Source organism: Bacillus rossius, chromosome 15 (assembly GCF_032445375.1).
Source record: "Bacillus rossius redtenbacheri isolate Brsri chromosome 15, Brsri_v3, whole genome shotgun sequence".
In the NCBI taxonomy this organism is placed as follows: domain Eukaryota; kingdom Metazoa; phylum Arthropoda; class Insecta; order Phasmatodea; family Bacillidae; genus Bacillus; species Bacillus rossius.
This window is the reverse complement of record NC_086342.1, coordinates 36379363-36395748: the sequence shown is the minus strand read 5'-3', so window position 1 is coordinate 36395748 and position 16386 is coordinate 36379363. Positions and strand designations below refer to the sequence as shown.

The 16386-nt window shown below is 35.2% G+C and overlaps 1 protein-coding gene across 1 annotated transcript in view; it reads right to left on the bottom strand.

The window, feature by feature from the left end:
• Positions 1–304: 304 nt before the first annotated feature.
• LOC134539260 (beta-galactosidase-1-like protein 2) overlaps positions 305–16386 on the bottom strand; it is a 51674-nt gene continuing 35592 nt past the window's right edge. Inside the window, exons 6-8 of the mRNA XM_063381084.1 lie at positions 4328–4513; positions 4024–4243; positions 305–2420 (exon numbers count right to left, since the gene is read on the bottom strand). Of these exons, the coding sequence (XP_063237154.1) occupies positions 2352–2420; positions 4024–4243; positions 4328–4513 (475 nt within the window). The 3' untranslated portion in view covers positions 305–2351. The remainder of the gene's footprint in view (positions 2421–4023; positions 4244–4327; positions 4514–16386) is intronic.

The window sequence follows — 16386 nt, the reverse complement described above, 5'->3', positions numbered from 1 at the left end:
CTTGTGAAACCTTAAAGATCCCCAGCACAATAATATATGTTTAAGTTTTATGTGGTAGAGTGCAGTAATCATTTATTATTACTGAGGTGCCCGCCATATTGAAATTTGGGTGCCATCTTGGAATTGTTTTATTACTTAGCTATAAATTCGGGAAAAATGTTCTAAATTCATCAAAAATATAACTTAATATACTGATTGATTCGATCAGTTCCTGTCCTTGGCTCGAACCCTGATCAATGCAAAAAATTTGATTTTATGTAAAATACCACAAAAGTGACATGTTTGAGAAATAAAACACCACAAGTTCTTTTACAATGGTAATATTTATTACTTAATTGCTATGCTACTACAGGAACACTTGCGAAAGCCGGTAATCTTAAAACATTTAGGCCTGCATAGGCGTGAAATGACTCAATCTTAGCTCCAATCGGTTTGTATTAGAGACCAGCCAGAACATTTACTGATATATTCCTCCTCTTCCTGACAGAGTTTCTGGATACTGTGTTTAACAGTTTGCTTCACATCTTTAGAATTGTAAATTACTGCAGCCGATGTCTTGAATGCACACTTCTTCACTTTGTCATCGAATGAATATGTTTTTTCATATAAAGGCCTACAATCCAACCAAAAGTTATTTTTTAATGGACCGTTTGTTAATACGTCATCAGTAATTTCATTTTTTATGTTCTGCCTTATATGGTCAAGAAAATTATAAATGTCCTTCGACTTATTGAACGTTTTTAGTTAATAGTGGTTTTCAATGTCCCACGAAAATCAGACTGCGCCAAGTAGAAGCCATTATCATTCACCTGTAATGCACCGAACACAGACTTAGTTTTAGGTTCATGTCCAGACGTCATAGCAATCGGTTGCTGCTCATCTGTTTTTTTTTGCCTGTACGCTCACGAGTATCCACTTTAAAGCGAGAAGTCGTAATTTCTGCAGATAGTTCAACAGTAGGCACACGGACTTCACCTTTATAGTTTTTCGCATGTCGTCGCAATCTGTCAATTCGTGTAAACCATTCATGGCACTCATCACAGCGAAACTTCATGCGAAAATGATTCGTCGTACATTTACTGTCTCCGTACATCGTGAGCAAATGCAAACATCATATCGTAGTAGCCTCAAGGATATCTAGTTGATGAAGACGAACCCAAACCAGATTCTGATTTTACTGCAGTGGAACCATTTCCAGGCATACTCTTATGCAAATCGATGCATCGTTGTTGCACCTAAATCTTTACTTTATGTCACTCAGCAGGGCCTTTTCATGTCTTCATGTGCGTTTTTATATTATCTTTCCGGCAAACTGCCTATGACATTTCTCACAGTCAAGCATTTTACGATAAAGGTTCTTAGCACATTCTCTCTTCTCGTGCCGACGAGCATTGCTGTTGTTTGAGAAAATCTTGTCGCAGTAACAGCATCGATGCTCGGTAGTTGGTGACGAATCACCAGCCATTGAAGTCTCCATCGAGGGCGAAACATCCTAATTGTCAAGGTGCGGATTAGATGAGCTAGCCGTTAAGAAATTTAAGCCGTTGGTTGTAATTACGAAGCCGGTGGCATTTTTAACGACAAAAACGGGAAATTTTCTCTCAAATATGGATTTTTTTCTGCGAAAACGGGAATTTCAGGAATTTTGAGTCATTTTGAGTCTAAAATTGCTACCGTGACGTCACAAATCCAAGATGACGGTTCAGCTCCGGCTCCACTATCTTTTACCCTGTCCCAGTATTCCCATTTACATACTATCGCATTTCCACTCAGTATTAACAGTAAATAAATATAAATATCACCCTAATCACTCTCCCTATTTTAGGCGTGAACCTGAAACAGCTAGAGTGCAGGAGTATAGCTCCAAATTTTGTATGAATGGGAGTATAGAATATCAGAACGAGTACTATTATAGTTATAGTTTGTTTGATTTTATTAATACGAGAGCTTATGTTACATCACCTTTCGCCCTGCGCTATTGATGGTGAAAACTAAGTGTCTATGAAGGGAAACTTTTTTTTAGCATACATTCAATACTGAAACCAGAAACTTGAAATGTCTCTGCTCTAACTCCTTCCAGTGGCAATAAGACCATGGGAAAGTAGGGAGGAGCTGGGAGTCTATGACAGTGACGACTAAACGCAGTGGAACACATGTACGCTCTAGCTGAGGGGGTCCGTTTTCCTGAAGGCAAGTCACTACAGCTGGGATGAAAAGAATGCATACTTTTTCCCGACCCTTATAATTTATGATGAGTTAAAATCGCTACGGATATTCCCATAATAATGCAAATAATCAGTTTGTTCTAATAAATGACTAAAAAATTATTTTTAATTTGGAATTGTGGGATTCTAGCCGAGAATCGGAAACTTAGAGAAGGTAATTTCTGAAGCTGCGCTGAACAGCTCGAACACCTGGATCTGAAACAAGTCAAGACATATTTTGTTGCTCAGCCAATCTGCATGTGTTCATTGTTCACATATTTATTAATACATCTTGTAACCTGCTCTTTCTATACTTTCGTATGTATATAAGGCTTTCGTATACACCACATAAATGTACCTGTGATATATATTCGTCTGAAATTTAATAGGTTGAAAGCATCCACTGGATGTGTAATAAATGGCACAGAAAATAAAACAAAATGATTACTGGTCAGGATTACTATGTCAATAAAATAAACAAATGACAATTTTATTAATAGGAAACTTTATATGTGTGTCTAACATAGTGGTCAGAACCCTTTAATGGATGTAATTTACACATATTATACTTAGACACTTAGGTACATAGACATTTGTGATATTACCATTTGAATTATAAATTAAATAAATCATTAATTTCATTTAACAAAATACACCTTAGAACAACTGTACCAGTCCAATTTACAAATAATCGGGAAATATATGCTGTGCACATTCAAACACACAAGAGTTCTGTGTATAGTTATTACAATTTAACTGACATGAAATTCACTATATTTCATAGACGTATGTGTTTCTGATCTGATATCAACGTTTCTTAAATTACTCGTTTTAGTTACAAGTAAAGGGTCCTCTGCTCGTAATTGTCCGACTAGTTAGCCTCAGGGTGACATGACTCTCCGCAATCCCGAACTTCTGGGGAAGAAAGTAAAGTTAACTTGCTAGTTATGTCCTTATAGGCAATGTTACGTGTTTTCATTAAAACGTATGATCACTGAAAAATCATTGTAAATCAACATTATGTTTACATTCAATACGTAAATATACATTTCAGTACTCATGATGGCTTTCGATTATCCTTGAATTATTTAAAATGAAAGTATTCTGCAATCAATACTGTCAGAAAATTTACAACACTTATGCGTATCAGCGTAGGTTGTACATTCATATTTCACAACTCTTTGTATAGTTGCCGTAGCTTTAAACACTGTAATAGGCTTAGATTTACTTATATACAGAAATTTAAAGTTATGATTGATGAAGGGATCTAGACTACATACGCTAATCTGTGTCGAGGCACTATTTTCGTCCGTGTCTGGTAGCGTCTAGTCCCAGAAGAATGTTCTTTTCCCAACATTTTAAAAATGTGCCAAATTTTAAACGAAATAATCTGATTCGCCATCTGGCTGTGGCCCAAGCCAACATATGTCAAATACAGAAGTTCATAAAAATAGACTTAAATGGGTGGAAACATAAAACAGATAAACATCATATTTAATTTAAATATTGTTTTTAATTCAATAAAACTTTAAAGTTAATGTTCGTGTTAAACATAACATAATTTAAAAACTGCTTAGAGAATGCAGACTATTGTTGTGAAATGGCATCTCTAGCTGGAATAGTGTAGTACAGTTCATAGATATGTATACTCTCAAAATACATAAACATTAAGGAACGAAAATATTTATAAACATAATATTGTGTAGATATAAATGAACAGTTATGAATTGCTCGCAGTGACTCGTTTGGTCCCATTCTGTGCACGAATTCTCAATAATGTTAATTATAGTTCTTACAACTTCACAGAATACATATTTACCTCATTCTCCCCTTTCTTCAGCAGAGGCGCAGGAACATACAGCGTCTTGGTTGGGCCGGCGGCGGAGAAGTAGCGGCCAACATTGAAGCCGTTGACGAAGACACTTCCCTTGCCCCAGGCCGACATGTTGATGAACGTGTCGTGTGGCTCTGCGATCTCCAGAACAGCCCGGAAAAGTGTCGGCTGTGTCATTTCACCCAATGTGTTCCATTTGCTCAGTCTGAAATGTAAGCATACCCTGTAGAACCTGTTTATCTGTACTTAAAAAGCATTGTTCTATCATATTATAGTTTGACACGCCTACCTGCGAACCCAGTTGCCTTTGAACTGGAGAGCGTAGATCTGCCAGTTTCTGATTGTGTCATTATTCAGAATAACAGAGCCGTTGACAATCCCTTTAAGGCCAGATCTTCGACCCCAGTTCTCAACCAGGATGTCTAGGCGTTGTCTCTTTCCGACAGTTTTTCTATCTAGAGCCAACTGTGTGGATCTGAAATAAACATGGCAATCTTATAATGTGATACAAATGAGTATAACAATATTTTCTTTTTTTTTGCCTTATAATATCACGGATGTGACAGTCACATCAAACACACATTTCAAGTTCTTAATTAATAGTGTATAAAATGTGTATGAGATAGCAACTTAGATTTTAAAAAATTCCATACAGAATAAAATGTATTAGTTTTTAAATTCTCTAGATGTTTTGCATTGTCTGCCAATTCATGTAGATATTAGACTTCTAAGTTTGCGCGATTATTTCTCTGAGTATCTCATATTCTCCGCTTCACGAAGTTGATTCTAACAAAATACTTTGTTTCATGTATTTAATATTTGGTGTCTGTCTTTGTTTATGTAGTATTTACAGACGACACTTTGCCAGTAACTACAGTCACAGTGAATCCAGGTTTTACCAATATATACACTAAATAACTATTAATGATAGTTTGTTTAAGGACTAAGCTATCTAAAAAATATGCCTGAATCTGCTAAGAGAACTTTGATGCTTCATGAGTTAATAATTCATCTACCTAATAGTAGATAACGTTAGTCGTGTATAAATGGGAAGTCTGGTTTAGGATTCAGACTGTGGTGTAGGCAATAAGCGACCGCCTTCTTGGATTGTAACGTTTCTCTAGCCAAATAATCCACAACATTTCTCAAAAGCGACTCTAAAATTTTCAGAATGACTAAACATTACCCTACTTCGAAGGAAAAATTCCTTTATGCAGGGAATATTTTTCGTTTTAATCCACACAAATGTCGACGATAAAAATTAACCTAATCTGCTTAGCGTTCATTAAAAATCAATAAATTAAGCCACTGGGACCGAGCCTTGACTTACGTTGAAATATGATACGAGTGGAATTTCACACCACGATTCAATTTTTTACCTAAAGCCCCGAATAATAAAGTGTCACTAAAAGATGCCCTTAAAATACACACAAGACATGCAAAGGACAGATTTCCAAATCATTGAATGAATTGTGTGTATGATGTGTACGCTTTGTATTTGTAGTAGAGTAGAATTTATGTTATAAATTATATATGTGTAATAGATGTTCACATTTTATGGTAAAAGGTTAAATTTTGGGTGATTATTAATTAAAAAAATATTTCTTACAAAAATCAATTTTTTTTGAGCGACCAAAGTGATTTTTTATGATCTTTTTCAGAATTTCTAGGCAAATAATTAAAAATATTTCAATATGGCAACCAAGATGGTCGACAAGATGGTGGACGCTACGATAGTTGACTATATAGTGATTGATATTGGTGCTCTCTAGTAAGTAATTTATAAGCTAAGATGGCGGGTGCACACTCTAGCAGACGTAAACAAGATGGCGGATCCAAGCTGGTGGTGTCCAAGATGGTAGCCGTGATGGTTCATTGGTTGAAAGTATAATTATGCATTTTTATGAGTCAGTCGGTTTAGTGGAATTGTTCGTAGAAAGTTTATATATTTAAATTTATAAATATATTCCCCGGGAATCAAACCGAGGTTTTAGAAATGTATGATGTAAGTGTAGTTTTAGTTTTAGTATTTTAATAAATATTTTCTGATTTTTTGGGAATTTTTATTAAAATCTTTTTAATTTCCCTTCTCGCGATTGAACCGAGGACTACGGGTTCGATGATAAATTGAATCGGTCAGTGAAAAAAGGAACTAAGTCAAATTTATTATGTTTTTACATTTTAATTCATGTGGACAATATAATAATAGACGCTTCAAATAGGGGTGAAAAGAACTAAGACATATTGTTCACTGTCTCTTAAATAATACATAAAAAAATGTTGGAGAAAGGAACTAAGTCATTGACTTAGTTCATTCCTTCATAAAATAACGTTACTATGACTTACGTCGTTTCTACACCAAATTATGGTGAGTATTTAAAATAGAATGTACTCTTACAGGTTGTATATTTCTGATTTGCATCAGCAGAAAGTAGTAGTGATGTTTGTTTTGCAATGAATCTTATTTATAATTATTTAACTATTGGCTGTTTATATTTTTGAAGATGCTTCTATAGGAACAATCTCCACAAAATAAAAGAGGGAAGAATCTAAAAGGACACAAAATCTTTGAATGCATTATCGAACTAAATCACAAGCATGTTGAATCTTTTGCACTAAAAGTGACTTATTATGGTGGCAAGGGAACAAAATAATTTAATTTTCACTTGATTATCAAGCCAATATTCCATCTACTCCTTCTGAGGCATCCATACAGTGCAGTTAAAAAGAACTTCTACAGAGAATACTTTTCACTGAATTTCGACTAGAGATTTGGACACCCACAGGTTGATAGATGTTGAATATGTGAACTACTGAACACTATTTCAAAAATACATCACATAAATGATAGCATAAACCAAGCAGCAGAGATCTAGTTAATTGTACACAAACGAAGAAGTACAAAATTTTATGTCAGTAAAAGAAGTGGAAGCCCTGTGTTATAAACATAAACATGCCGGAGGTATGGTATTCATGGTCTTCGAATTTATGCAGAACTTTCCACTTAAATGAAACATCAGTTAAATAAAGTTTTTATCTACATTACCTATGGGTAAACTGTTTCTGTGTTTTCTTCCTCAAGTCTAGACATTATGTGATATACATGATCATGAAGGTGAAGAACACAAGGGTGCAAATAAAGTGTGCCCTTTATATATGTCGCTATCCACACTGTCATGCGAGTAAAATTACTGTTCTCATTCTTTTCTCAGTTGGAGCACATGGCCAAAATCAAAATACATGTTTGTAAGAATGTGTATGGAGCTAGTGTTATCTGGGCATTAAACTTAAGACAATATGTCATTGAATTTCGGAACTAGGAAATGGAGGAGTGCACTTATTCTTGTCCTGTTGTAACTGACTCTCGTGCTACAATATAAAAATATCATTGCCCAAGTGGCTGATTAAAAACTGGAAGTGTGTAAGCAAAAGACTAAGTAAATAACAAACAAGTATCAGAGGGAGCAACGAGAGGTCAGACAAGCTAATTTAGATTTCACCCTAAAACAATTTTTTTTTTGGGGGGGGGGGGGGGGGGGGGAGAAAGAGGATCGTTATTTGTTTTAAATAAAAACTGCAAAAATGTATATTGGCATACTTCGTTTATTAAGAAAAAGAACCTTCTTTAGTTATGACATTACTCTAGAGCCATTGGCGAGAAATAAAAAAATCACATAAATAGGTTAAGTAGCGCAGTTACATATAAACACCATTTCATTAATTTAGGTTAAACAAGGGTAAAGTTAGGTAAACTATGGCCGGCCCGCAAATTACTATGACAAAGCATAATTCTAAATTAAAGAAATAAAAATTTCATAATAAATTTAACATTTAACAAAACAAGACTAGTTTTAAGCTTTTGCTGTCTTATGCATTTTTATATTAACACATAAATTATTACATAATTTCATTTGGTGTCCGAAATTCCCATACTGTCCGATGCTTTTAAAAAACAGTAGAATCAGAAGCTTGGGGAGGAAGTCTTGCCGTGAGAAATGGCTCATAATGCCGGCTACTCGCAAGCTGTTGCTTGGAAATTATTATGTGCACGGTGGTCCTTGAATCTTGGGCTGGAATCCGTCTTTTGGATCATGGGACCCTGCCTGCAACAGAGATCCATTCTTGCGAATAAGACCTGTTTGCAGACAGTCCCGAAAAACATTGGCCCAAAAGGCCCGAAAAGGGTGTGGGGGGATCTAGTAAAGCGAAAATAAACACTCACCAAAGCAGGGTGGATGATGCAGTCACTCAGGGTGGAGTCGCGCATTGGAGTCCCGACACTCGCGACGCGATTTTTACACAGAATTACATCATTTAATATAATTTAAATAAAACCAGAAAAAGAAAACTACTCTAACTTTTCGACTATGAAACACTACTGGCTGGCTAAACAATTCTATCTAAATTAGGGAGTTCGTCCCTCGTAGTCTGTTGACTACATGGTACAAGTAACGGCATTCTTTTTGGCGTAGTCAAGCGTCGACGATTCCGATATTACCAGCCAGAAAGGACCCGCGCACCGAAGTGTCGGTGCGCGCGGAAAGAGTCATAATTTAAAACAGTGTTCTGCCCTGGAACAAAGGTTGGGAGGCGGGGGTGAGCCGAAGGTAACCGAAGATGCCCGAAGGGGCGGGGCGAAAACAAAACACAACTCGAGTAGTTAACTCGGACTTCGCGCGATCACAGCGCTATCTAGGGGGAAACTCCGAAAACAACCGCCTATCGACTCTAGCCAGGTCGAGGTAGTGATGCCTGTGTTCTTAAGAGTCTTCTGTACCACCATGCGAACATACTTTATTATTGTTCTTGAAAAAAGTGTTTTTAAAAACACTGGGGTGAGATAGGAGACTGAGATTTTAAGGGAGTATAAAGGAAGAACGTCCACATGTCCGTATGAAATCAAAATATAAAAAATGTTCATAAAATTTAACAGAAAAATTAATTAATTTGCCAGAATTCACTTCATTACTGCGTTTAGTGCATTGCTCCGAGTAAGGATATATTTACACCAAAACATAGAGTATTTTTTGCTTAATAAAATGGTATATTAAAAACATACTGTCGCCGCTGAAAATCACGCGGGATTCTCTCGCAAAGAAACGCTGTTTTTCGCTTTTCTGGCCCTGCAGTGGCCCTCCCTGGCGGGGCTCGGTGCGTGGTCAAGTCGCGCGCAGCAGGCCTGCTTCCTGGGCTGGGTGGAGGGGGGAACATTCCTGCGGAGGGGTGGCAGCGAAGGCTGGGTCTTGTGCTGGGGGTTGGGGGGAGGAAGCGACAGGTAGCGGGATGTGCGAAGGAAGAAGTGGACGGAGCCTATTTCCCTGACCAGCCGAGTTACATACTTCAAGTTGATAGTGTTTGGTTTGTGATACAGTAACCCGCACGTGGCGGGAAACGTCTGATTTTCGCGTATTTTTTTTTTAAATTTTTATTTAATCCTCTCCAAGCATGGAAGGCAAACCCTACTGGAGAAGAGGTAAAAAGGCGCGTCTTCGCCTGTGTGCATCTCGAAAAAAAAAAAAAAAAGCTCTTTCCTTGGTGCATACAGAAGTGAAAGGTAAACTAAAAGTTCACTGAGATGTAAAACCAATAATTTTTTTAAGTTGGCCATCTGTTATGAGTCTATAAATGTCGAAGTCAGTGTCAAGGTAACAGTATCTTATAACAATTTTTTATGCCATAAATGTTTTCCTAAAGGCCGGGATACATTTGTAACAGCACACGTACAGCAAACACAAACGGAATTTCAAACAAATAACATCTGTTACATTGGTAAAAACGTGCAAGCACAGAAAAACAGCACGTAAACGGCGCACAGAAAGTTGTAGGACTGCTAAATTTTCTCCATGTTGTGCACCGAATTTCGGTACGCCATCAATCAGCATACGATACACACATAATCACTAAGTCGAACGACCAACACAAGAGTAGCTAGCGATTTTTTATATGTGCGTTTCAAAGATAACATGTAAAACATAATTTTAATGTATTTATTTGCGAAGCAATCTTTGTAGTTAATTATTCTTAGTCTTTCAAAACTAAATGGCAAAATCAAGTATTTGAACTTAAGAAATCAACTGCTTTATGTAACAAAAGATTTAAAAATTCAAAAAATTCAAAATAAAATTAACGAAGAAAAAAGATGATAGTTTTCGAACCGCTGTGTTGTGTGCGAATGTAGCTTCTAAATTTGTTTTAGACAAAAGTTCTTTATAATACTCACAATGTTTATAACACTGTAAAAAGGGACTTTGTCTTTTGGGTGGACGACCGGATCCTTATTCTTGCCATAACGCATTACCTTGGCAACTGCATCGTTAAATGTGATTTATTCATTCAATAAATTTTATCTATAATGTGCCACACACAACTAAATAATGCTTTTGTGACTCATTTAATATATTCACAGGAAAAGACTGAATCTTCAAGCAACATTGTGCAGAAATAAAGTAACTTGCGAAGAAGAATTTCAGGTTACATAAAAAAGGCCTGAGGAAGAAGAATTTATTAATAGGTCTACTGATTCCCAATTTTCAAACAGAGATGAAATTCATGTCGTAGATCAAGACAACGGACAAAAAAAAAGAGTAATCTTTGGAAAAAAATGTAGTTATAGTAATAATAGTTATCAGAAAAATATTAAAACATTAAAGTTATGTGTTCTTAAAATCATAGGTATGTTTAAAAAACAACAGAAAAATCTACAGCCTGTGCTGGTGTTCCCACTACCGTTATTACAATTTTTTTTTAATTTTTAAATCCCGAATAATGCTTACGTAAATTGTTGTCTAACTACTCCAGCTAAAAAGAAAATGTTACGTTAAGTATTTAAAATTAATACCTGTAAAAATAATTTCTGTCTCGCTCACACTTCCCAGTCTCACTCAAACTAGAATTTTAAAGTTTGGGCTTTGAGGAAAGACTTGGGTACACTAGAATAATTTTAAGTAAGTAAGAAAACGTAAAAAACTGTGTTTTTTTACTAAAAAAACAGTGTCCAAGAAATACCATGTTATAACCATTATTAAATGCGCCAACTTTTACAGTTAACTGCCAAACTAGCGTAGTACTAATTTTTTTCAGTACAATCAGCTGAAATTGGGTGAAGTATTAGTTTTTAATACTTAGTTGGACGAAATGTGACATTTTCTTTCAAGCTGGAGCCGTTGGCTTTAAATTTTAGGTGAAAATTTACGGAACATTACTCACATGATTTCATCCAGCTTTATTTACTGGACATACACAGTTCTCAAACAGATGCCACCAGATGATCCAACCTATTCGTCTGGGCCTGAGAATAACGAATGCGTGGCCGAATCTTCATTACAACTCAACTGCCTAATGACCAATTCTCCTATTGTTCACGAACATGAGGTATGTTGCATAGTGAAACAATATAAAAGTGAATAACTTTTTAAAGTCTAGTGCTGATACAGTTGTTTAGTTTTTTTTTTTTAAATAGTGACGTTTAAAAACATTTCTTGATTCAGTAGAGTATTAATTACGTTCTAAAAAAACATCAACGCGTTATTTGAATGGTTCTTGCAATGGAAAAGATTTATTCAAAATGTTTTTTAGGGTACACATCATTGCTGGTTGCCCTGTGTGCCATAAAAATTCTCAATAAAGGACAAGCCGTTGCCAGCACACTGTTTTCGTTTGCGCTGTGATGTTTTTCTGACTATTCCCTCCACAGAATTCTCTCTGCGGTATTTGCATTTAACCTCTGATATAGGCTGATTTTGGCTTGTTTTCTTTGTGTTGGTTATATTAATCTGTTTTTTTTTTTTTTTTCATTTTTGGGTTCCTTTTGACATACAGTTTAACCAGAAATTGCAAATGTAAAAAAAAAAAATCCTAGACTTTCATGATACGTGCATGAATTAGAAAAACAATTGCTCAAAATATATAAATTTGTAACACAAGAAATAAAAAGTGTGTAATGAATGGTTTTTATATTTCAAAATATATTTTTTACAATTAACGATGTATATTTCTATATGCTTTGTAAATTTTTTGGAACAAAAATTAAAAGTTCTTTGCCCTACATAAAGGTTTACTTAGAACAAAAATTGAAACAATCTTTGATCAAAATATTGATTTATAAAAATGAAATTATAAATAATATTTTCTTGTATTTGCTGAACACACACAGAGAGAAGTATTTTTTGATTCAGTTAATCATAATTCAAAATACTGTCATATTAAAATAATAACAATATCATGTGATTATTTTATATCACCGTTTACAAAACAGCTAAAATAATTTGAAAAGTAGTATTGTATAAATTTAAAGTAGTACTAGATAAAAATGACCCATTTAATTATCTTAAATAAACTTAGATTTTTTTTATACCTAACTCTCAAAGAATATGTTTGAATAAAACTAACACAGTTTTATTTCCAAAGTAAATCCTTACTTATATTAAAATTGTTTTCCGTAATTAAGTTTTACTTTGAGGTTGTATAAGTGGGTTGTTTAAGACCTAGCTCATAAAGTCGTACCCTATTTTCAAACTTTGTTAACACTTGTCATTAATCTTGCTATTTCATATAGGTCTATTAAGTAGAATTAACGTGTTAGAGATAGTAGGTTGGAAAGGTAATACATTACATGGAGAACAGTTGTCTGCGTAGTGTATTAAATTTTAATTTATCATAATAACATTGCCACATTTGATCCAACATAGTTTTCGTGGCTAATAAATTAGAGGTTTTTTTTAACGTTGTAGTGGGAAAACACAAGTTATATACCTATATTTATAACGTTTGGCATTATCTTAAAGAATTATTTTAAATTTCGTGTCCGAGTTGAGTATTATAAATTTATTTGCACATTACCGAGGTTAGATATTTACACACCTCTGGCGAGTACTGAAATATTCGCTTTCATTTTTTTTTAAATTTAAAATAGGTATTTTTACATTCATGTAGAGAGCATTTCACAAGTTAATTCTATCATATATTTCCCAAAGTTCTAAATATGTTGTTATAAGTGAATATGAGTATTATATATATTCTTAACTCATACATTAATTTCGTGTGTCTTTGATGGAATTTTATTCCATCATGATATGTGTATTTAGAAAATTAGAATGATCATATAGCCTATATATAATGTATTTGTTTACAGTTGTGTTTAAATATAATTGAACTATTTCTTTATCTTTTAAAAAAATAATGCAACACTTTTTGTTCAGCTTTGTATAGTACCTATTAATTTAAAAACGCAAATATATACAAAAAATGTAAGATTTTCATACAATATTATTGAAGATATCCTTCGCTATTTTTCGTTTTGGTAAATAGAAATATTTAAACAAATTTAAATGTTTTTTTATCTTTGTTTGTGTTAAATACGCCACCTACAAGAAAAAATTCGTAGCTAGTTGGACTCATGCCGACTTCGGGTGCGAGGGTGTAGGTTTCAGAATACTCTGACACCACGCAAACTACGTCTCAAGGGAGAGGGGCAATTAAGATTCAGATCTACAATAAAAACAGATATAAAATGGTTTAAAAATATGTGTAAGTCAATGACCTTGCATTCCGAAGGATTCGAAATCGAATTCCGGTCTCGTAATTCTAATTTAGGTTTTGTTGACAGCCCTAAAAATATGGTTATGGTATATGTTTGTAAAATTTAGCGAGTTTGAATTCTTTCTGAAAAACTTTTTTGAATAAGTCTTTATAAAAACAATAATACAGCTTATAGATAACATTGTATGAATAAAACCATAAATAATTACATTTATGAATATGTTATACTCCCCATTCTTTGCCTAGGAACATATTAAATTGCAGGCATTATATTGGGCGTGATGTCTTCATAGATATTAACTTCCATATAAGAGTTATTCAGGCAGGTAAGCGAGTGTCGCCGAGGCCTGTGGACGAGCGCTCCCAGCGCAGCGCGCAAGATCATTCCTCCACGGCTAAGGAATGCACAGTGAAGGAAAGGAGGGGTGGAAACCCTGAGACTCTCCCCACCCCGGCAGCCGGCCGCACGTACGTCACGGTCGCGTCTGCCCTTCTGACTCCACCCCCGGCTGTAAACCACGCCTCCCGGAGGGCAGAAACAGGTGGCCGGCCCGGCTTATCGCTGTGAGGGCTCCGCTCCATGAGTCTTAAGCTGTAGCCAGTGCTACGCTCTGGCGGCCTAACTGAGAAACTGGCTGAAAGGTCACTGAAACGTCCGCTAGAGTTCCCTGAGCGCACTCGCAACCAGCGAACAGAGCTAAGTTAGCGCTTTTTGCCACTGCTAGAGTTCGCTGAGGGCTTTGTCGGACAAGGGCGAATGTCCTTGGAGAGAGCATGTACCCTGCGCGGGTTCACTGGAGGTCGAACCTCCGGGTAGGAGTTCCCGAGAAACCACAGGGAAAGAGGGGTAAAAACTTGCTATGTCGCCTGGGAAAGGCGTCGTGTGGATCGTCCCGAGGCGACGCCTCGGACTGTAATAATGCGACTCGACATGCTGCCAAACAGCTTACCTATGCTGGCCTCTGAGAAATGGTCCCAACTCGTCAAGAGCGCTTGTATGCAAATTTAGTCATGCAGGTTTAGTCATGCATAAAGTTACAGGTCCCGGGCGTGACGGCAAGCGGGAGAAATGTCATCCTGGCTGCTAACGTCGTCATTAGACTTGCAAAAGATCGGATTGGTCCCTGAGAAAAAGAAGCCTCGGGCCACTGCCACAAAGTTTAACTAAGTAGAGTACACCACCTTACAAAGTGTAAATTACCCTTTTGTAGCCGAATTATATAGAAAAAAAATTTATAAAAAAAATTTAAAATTATAACAAAAATTTAAAAAAAACTAGCCGAAATACCTAATTTCCGGCACACTGTGTTTGCTTTTTGGTGTTATTAAACAAAAACTTAAGAAGTGTGACCATTTTATAATTCCAAATAATATTTTCAGGTGAATGCTAATAGTATTCATTATATTACAGTAAACATAGTTGACAGCAACCATTGAGGTGTTTGACTTTGTCAAGTGGTGGCCGAAGTATTTTAAAAATACAGTTCTAGCAAACTGAACTGCCCCATGTTACATTCCTCAAATTGAAAACCGGTTTTTAAACCTGCCAGTCTGGGGATTTAAGTATACCTACTTCAGAGATGTCATTGCATCACTTATCAAATATATTGTACAGTATTTCATACATTAAAACTTCGAAAGCACACAAACATTTCTTTTGGTTTGACAACTCCTACTGCCTATGAGTAAGGTCAGTATCAGTCAATTAAAAAAAAAAAGGACATAAGCAAACTGATCTGATATGTCGAACCATTAGATAAAACACAGGAATTTTACAAAAATATAATTTCTTGGCTTAAGACATCCTAAACAGATAACTAAGACTGACATATGCGTTTACATTTTGTGAGTTTAGTTAGTGAATAATAACTCATAATGTTAAAATATGTAAAAGTCGCTCTTCCAGATTTAGTATTGACCTATTCATTTTTTGAGTAGAGATACTTTAAGAACTCTACATTATGTGTAAGTTATTTTATACATAATGATAATAAATTTTCTAATACTTTTTTCTTATGCTATTAAAATATTTTGTTACATACATTAATAATAATTTATAGGTAAATAAGTAAAATAGTTCGGAATATTTTGCATGCATAGCTTCTGGAAGCATGAAATCAGTGGAGAAGGAACTAACTACAAATTTAAAAAAAAAAATGAAATGTATAAATATTTTAAATTTTCACATTAAATATGTTTTGTGTACGTACCCCCAATGTATAAGAATATGATATAATCAAATCAAATCGCTAGATGTTAAACACTACGATTTATAACGTTTTTCGTTCCAACCTGAAAATTTTGATATTTTTACTTGGTTCCTTTCTCCTCAGTCCGATTCATTTTATTTCTTAATAAAATGTGTTATATTTGTGTTTATATATTTTTTGCGTTTTAGATGAAAAAAAATGATCGTGGTGTCGAATTTCACTGAGGTATAATATGTCAACTGAGCTCACAGCCGAGTCCCAGCAGCTCGAGTGATTGATTTTGGGGAATGCTGAGCCGCTTCGGGGACATTTCAAGCCATCGAATATTTTGTGCAATAAAAGAAGAAATTCTCCCTTGAAAAGGGTATTTTTCCTTAGAAAATAAGGAAAATTTATCGTTATCTTGATACATTTCGAGGAATTTTTGACCGCCATCACAATTTTTTAATAGCCATTTACCTAAAAATTATATGCTTAATAAATCTCAAATTTGGTACACGAGATGCTCTGCGTAGGATGAATAAATGTCATAAAGGAAAACAGAATATTTTTTGCGAGCAGCCCCCTAAATAACATAAAGGTCAACATATTATTCTCTACA